The sequence below is a fragment of the Vidua macroura genome, chromosome 7, assembly GCF_024509145.1.
Source record: "Vidua macroura isolate BioBank_ID:100142 chromosome 7, ASM2450914v1, whole genome shotgun sequence".
Taxonomy (NCBI): domain Eukaryota; kingdom Metazoa; phylum Chordata; class Aves; order Passeriformes; family Viduidae; genus Vidua; species Vidua macroura.
This window is the reverse complement of record NC_071577.1, coordinates 31500125-31506124: the sequence shown is the minus strand read 5'-3', so window position 1 is coordinate 31506124 and position 6000 is coordinate 31500125. Positions and strand designations below refer to the sequence as shown.

The window sequence follows — 6000 nt, the reverse complement described above, 5'->3', positions numbered from 1 at the left end:
CAATGTTGCATGAGTGATTTTCTTGGATTTCAGCATTTCTTCCATAGAGGGTGTGGTACATCTCATGATGTCTTTTTCTGCTACAACAGATTTTGTGTGTGTATGTGTAGGCTATTAAAAAGAGGAAAATTGTTTTAATCACTGCAGAATAAGGTAGAAAAGAAACTCATGATGACAATATGGAAGGACTTAAAAAAGATAGACGTGGAATTCAGCTGCTTATTAATAAAAGATTAAACATTATTATTTTAAAAAATAATAAAAGGAATGCTTTGCATCATTATACATTTTAAGTAAGTACAAAGTCAGTTCATATAATAATGTTTCACTTTAACCAAAATATTGATTCCTCAGTTCATTGTATCTGTGGGAGGAAACAGATCTTATAAATAATTTATGTACTAGATCTTAGTTCCATTTTGAAAAACAGTGAGGTTTTTTTCCCCCATGAGCTAAATGCTTCTCTCTTATCCTCTTGTTCCTCGTGATGAGGACTTTTGCCTGCTGCATCACTGAATGTTTCTGCTCCCATCACTGTCCTGGAGCTCCCCACCTGGAGAAGCTGTTTTGCTGGCCTCGTTGTCCATGTTGTTGTTGAGGATGTCATCACAATCCATCTGTGCCATCAGGTTGAAGCGCTCAGCCACGCAGTGGGCGGTGAGCCGAGCCTCGGGGTCGTGGTCCCAGCACTCCGTGATGGTGTCGCACAGGAAGCGCATTCCCTGCAGTCAGAAGGGCTGAAATTAGGATCAGAAGGCAGGAAGAAAAGGATCTAACAAAGTCTTAGTGGTTTACCAGACTTCTGACAGCCTTCTGCATAAGGGCTGGTTTTGGCCAAGCTTAAGCACAAGAGGAATGAGCCTCGGTAAGTTGTGGAAGTGCTGATGCTTCCACTGGCACTGCTTGTGTTAGAGCAGCAGCCTCAGCTCTCACAGCATCTGCTCCCAAATGTTCCCCATGCTCCCTGGAAACTGATTTCTGTTGGCTGAGAGACTTAGAGCCTGTTTCCTTCCAGCCTGTATTTATTTCCTGTCTAAGCCTTGCCCATTTGGATCAGAGCACCCTAAAATCAGGAGGGACAGGAGAGGTGTGGACAGTGACTTGTAGGCTGCTGGCTGAGCCCAGGCCTCTGGGTTTGAGCTGCACCCTGCCTGTTACACCTGGAGGGAGGGGTTGGGGAGGGGGGGAGGTGGTTTTCAAAGGTAGGTTTGGAAATATTTTTTTAAGTCTGACTTCTTGTTTTAGTGGCATTCTGAAAGGCTGTGCTGTGCCAAACACTCATTTCAGCGTGCAGCTGAACCTTGTTCTCTTATCACAAAACAGTGTTTTGGTTGAGATGGGCTGAGGTGCTTCCCAGTTTACTCCAGAGCAGATGGAGTTCCTCTCAGCTACAATGCTTACATCTCCCAGAAAGCTGGGGGTTTTTGTCCAATTGTGTAGGGCTCTGAAAAGAGTCACAATATTTTGGGCCTAGGAACAAAATAAAGGGTAATACTCAGCTGGTGCTTTCCCCACTCTTTAGCTAGTAGCACAGCTAGCACCAGAAGCTGTGTTGAACCTTCCCTCGCCCATGTAATTCCATCATGTGCTATTGCTTTTGGCATCATTGTCAACTAAAGTTGGAACACAGTGGAAAAATCATTATTCTAAATAAAGCTTCGTGTTTTTCAGTGGGTTTTATGTATTTCTTAATTTGCAATTAAGAGAACCCTGAAGTTTCACATGGACCCACACAAGAGGAAAATCCAAGTCCTATAGAGATACAGGGTCAATTCCATCTGCCCTTACTCAGAACTCACTGCTCACAGCTAAGGTTCATTGTGCTAAGTCTTCTATAATAGACACAGATTGGAGAGAACAGGATTGTAGAGCAAAACTGACAGATGGTGTGTTTCAGCACCTCTGACGTCACTTATTTATTAGCTTAGTTGAAAGGATTTGAGGGGAATTGATTACATGCAAAAATGAGCTAGCTTAGGTGAAGCTTTTAAAGTCATCCTGTTCTCAAACAGGACATTCAAGATTTTCTGTACTTATTTTTCTCTTAAATCATAACATTTATTTGCAGTTTGCCTTGTAGTGATGATGTTCTTTTGAGTGGTATAACTGAAACACCTTGTTTGGCTTACAAAATGAACTTAGTTTGGCTTTTATATTTGATATCTGTTTTTCTAAGATTCCAAAGGATGCTGAGTTGTACAAGTGTATTTTTAGTGGCAATATTGACTTAAGCGGCCAGTGTTCCTTCCTGTCCTGCACCGGCCTCTGGTTGTGACAGTACATCAGTCTGTTCAGCTGTTTTGTGAACCAGATTCAGGAATTTACCTGGCCTAAAAAACCTTTTTTCCCCCTTTTTTTAATGTGCTGGGGTGTGAAACAGGTAGAAGCACAGACCTAAGGGGTCCATAAGTTATCTGGGAAAATGGGGATGAATTTCTTCAGCTGACTTTGTTGTGGGGCCTTGCAGGCAGTTGCTCTCAAGGTGCTGTTGGGTGAGTCAGCCCTGTCAGGGAAATTAGTGCTGACACTTGCTGAAAATCAAACCATGGTCTTCACTTGACTGAGAGCAATCCTGACAGTTGAAACGTGGAAGTTTGTATGACTTATTGTCATTGGTGGGAACATCTATCGGTGCCTCCCATTCAGATGAGCCAATTGTCGCCCTTTCTCGATGTCACCCAACACCTCCTCCCACGGAAAGCCAGCCTGGACCCCCAGAGTGGCACAAGCTGATGCTTTCTGCTGCTTCCCAGCAGATGGTGCTGCCCCGTTCCTCCTAGGGAAAACTGTTGCAAAATGCCCAGAGAATGCTGTGAAGCTAGGCTTGTAAGGAGATGTTTATTGGACCAGCAAAGATTAATCACAGAAAAACTTACAGCAACATGATGTGGCTTTTCTGTTCCTCTTCCCTAGTGACCATCAGGTGATCAGTAAAAGTTCCCACCTTATAAGCCTTGCTCTCTTTGTCTGCTAGACCAACCCAACTACAGCAACATTATTTCTAGGACGTGACTGCAGTCAGCCTCCCTTCAGCCCTGAGAAGAGCAGTTATGTTCACACTCTATCAAAGTGTGATTTTTGACAACCCAAGCCTCTGTATATTTTTTCTGTGGTTTCAAAGTTTATCAGAGACCCTGTGAGGTGAACTTCTGAGCTGAATACTCAAAGGCTTCAAACATGTGGCACTGCTGATTGAAGTTCCTGTATTTGCCTTTGTCAATGAAAAAGGCTGGGTGAGCTCCAGAAATGGACTCACCAACTGATAAACTCCCCAGGGCTCCCGCAGAAGCCACGGATTCATTTGATCCTGTTTGCAGTTTTGGTCAGTTAGGTCAGCTGCGAGTCTTTGGACAAACATAGTTTTGAGAGGAGACATTGTAGGGAACATGTGGCCTCCTAATGTTGAGAAATTCTCTCTTTCCTTTTGCAAAGCTTTCCTCTGTGTGCCAGCAGGGCAGAGTGGGAGCAGAGGCAGTGTGTTTTACGGGTGGATATTGCAAAATGCACTGAGCACTGCAAGGCTCTGAAAGCCAGCAGGCTCCATGTTCTAGCTTGATTTTCAGGTGAATGGGAGTGTTGATCAGAAGTTGGGTGTTTTTCCACAAAACATGTGAAATTCAAGAAGTCCTAAAGTCAGGCAAGGTGTGGAAGTCACGATCAGCGTGCCTGTTATCCCTTGTGTCCTTTGTGTGTGGCAGAAAGCACTGGCCTGGGGCAGAGGACCCTGTCAGGGCCAGGAGGGAGCTCTGTTTCTGTAGCTGGTTGCTCTGGGTGTGCTTGTAGGTGGTTTTAACAGAGCACATTTTGTCACTGCTGAGAAGTTCCTGTTCTAGAACACTGGGTTATGCCCTCTGTGCTGACACATTTGCTTTCAGACCTTCTGAAGGCTGGTGAAAGACTTCTCTTAACAAGCCCTGAGCCTTGCAGAGTCCCTGTTCTCAGCTTCACTCACTTTTCCTGAGTGTTTCACATGAAGGAGATGCTTCCTAGTTTGCTCTTCCTTGTAGTAATGGAAATTTCTCTCACATTGAAGGTAATATTGAGCTTGAAAAATCCAGGCAGAAGGCAGGATGTGCCTCCCTTCCCCTTTGTCCCTGCTGTGAATGGCTGTGTGTGGGGGACTTCATGTTTCCTGAGCCTTCCAGACAAGGTGCTAGGGGGAGAAGTGGGGCAAAATCCAATGATTCATGGGAAGAGCTGCACTGAAGTGCTCCATTTTGCTGTTATCCTCAGGGTAACTGAAACCCATCACCTGCCACTTACAACTTCCTGATCATGGCTATTGATCAGCACACTCTGCTGTACCTTGGCTGGTGGCTTTTGTGCAATAAGGAAATGAGTCCAGTGGGACTTGTGTGGGCCCAGCCATCCACAGTGGAGCTGAAAGTAGATCCCAGGAGTTCTGCCCACTTTTCCTTTGACTATGAATTTAATTTTTCAGGCTGGTTTAGTGAGGAAGTGCAATATGTGTTGCTCTTTTCTGAACCAGTTGCTCCCAGCTTACCTGGTGCACCAGCCAGCTGCTTGGGATCTCGGGCCGGCCTCTGCCATGCAGCACGATGTCCCTCATGGTATCCACACAAGGCTGCTCCTGCACTTTTGACCCAAAAGGTAGCTCATAATTCTTTACCTCTGCAAGGAAGCAACAGCAGCATTACAGGATGTTTCTAATGCATTCCCTGCTTTGTTTTGCTATGGCCCACCAGATGAGAATGGATTTGTTTTTAACAGTCTGCAAAAAAATAAGCAGATCTGGAAACAATTGAGAATTTGAACACAAAAATGTAGTGCTGGGTTTTCACACAGAAGTTCTTTTCAGAGACAGCACTCAGGAACCATCTGACCTCCTCCCCAAACCCAAAAGATGCAGTACAAAGGACCTGGTTTGTCTTTGGGTGAGACAATTTGAGCAGGCAGACAGTACGGTGCTGGTGAAGGATGGGAGAGGTGACTATGACATGAAAATTTCCAGATTTCTGCCACAGGCAGGGAATGGGTTAGAGGAGAAATGGCCCTTCTGGAAGAGCAACCCCATGTGGTGGAAGACCAAGGAGAAACTGGCTGCTGGCAGAGGTGAGAGGCCATCCTGGTTTCTGCTGGCTCCCATCCAGATGTGAATGCAGGTGAGATATGAGCGGGGAGAGATGGCCTGGGAATGGTGGCTTGGGAACAAAGGATGCATGCAGCATCCAGATCAGACAAGGGCCTTCCCCTGCCGATCATGGGGCTTGCAGGGCAGTTGGAGCAGCTTTCTGGCCAAGGGTTGAGGGTTCCTGCACTTCTATGGGCTTGTATTGTGAGTAGGTGGGATAGGGAAGAAAGGTAAATGGGAGCAGGCAGAAGGCAGGCAGGGGCTAACTCCAGGGCAGTTAATTAAATGTTTTCTTACACACGATTGTAGATGCCAGGATGTGGCTCTGGGAGGTGACAGGGTATGTCATACTGTCAGAGGCTGGGGTTTGTGAGACCCCATTGCAACATAAGCTCTCTGGTGTTGTCTGAAGGAAAAAATGGGTGAGGAGGGATAGGCACCTTTGGCTGTTCCTGCTTGGTTTGCTTTGCATCATCAGCACAGGCTCCATGGGACTTGGCAGCTCATCAGCTTTGAGCAGGGGCTGGACCAGATGTCCCCATGGCATCCTGTCCTGCTCCTTGACCACTGAGCTACCCCCCTTCAGCCACTGCACACAGAGCAGGGGAATCTGTCACCAACTCTTGGCAGCCCTGCAGAGACCTGGACCACCCAAGTCACGTCTTATGCCATGAGCTGGGATGTGGAAGTAAGGGAGCAAAAAGGCACACAGCGACATGGGTGTGATGCTCCTACCTCCTACCACTTCACATCTGGAGGCCATTTCCCACAAAACAAGGGCCATGGAGTAGACATCCATCTGCTTGAAAGACTCCAGGTCTTCCAGGTTCACTCTGGACTCCAGGACCTCTGGGGCCATATACCTGGCGGTGCCCACCTGGCCACAGAGAGGAGACAGGCATTAGCAG

At 46.5% G+C, this 6000-nt stretch overlaps 1 protein-coding gene across 1 annotated transcript in view; it reads right to left on the bottom strand.

The window, feature by feature from the left end:
- Positions 1-219: 219 nt before the first annotated feature.
- Positions 220-6000, bottom strand: part of LOC128810301 (TGF-beta receptor type-2-like) — a 30756-nt gene continuing 24975 nt past the window's right edge. Inside the window, exons 5-7 of the mRNA XM_053983032.1 lie at positions 5828-5969; positions 4505-4632; positions 220-722 (exon numbers count right to left, since the gene is read on the bottom strand). Of these exons, the coding sequence (XP_053839007.1) occupies positions 510-722; positions 4505-4632; positions 5828-5969 (483 nt within the window). The 3' untranslated portion in view covers positions 220-509. The remainder of the gene's footprint in view (positions 723-4504; positions 4633-5827; positions 5970-6000) is intronic.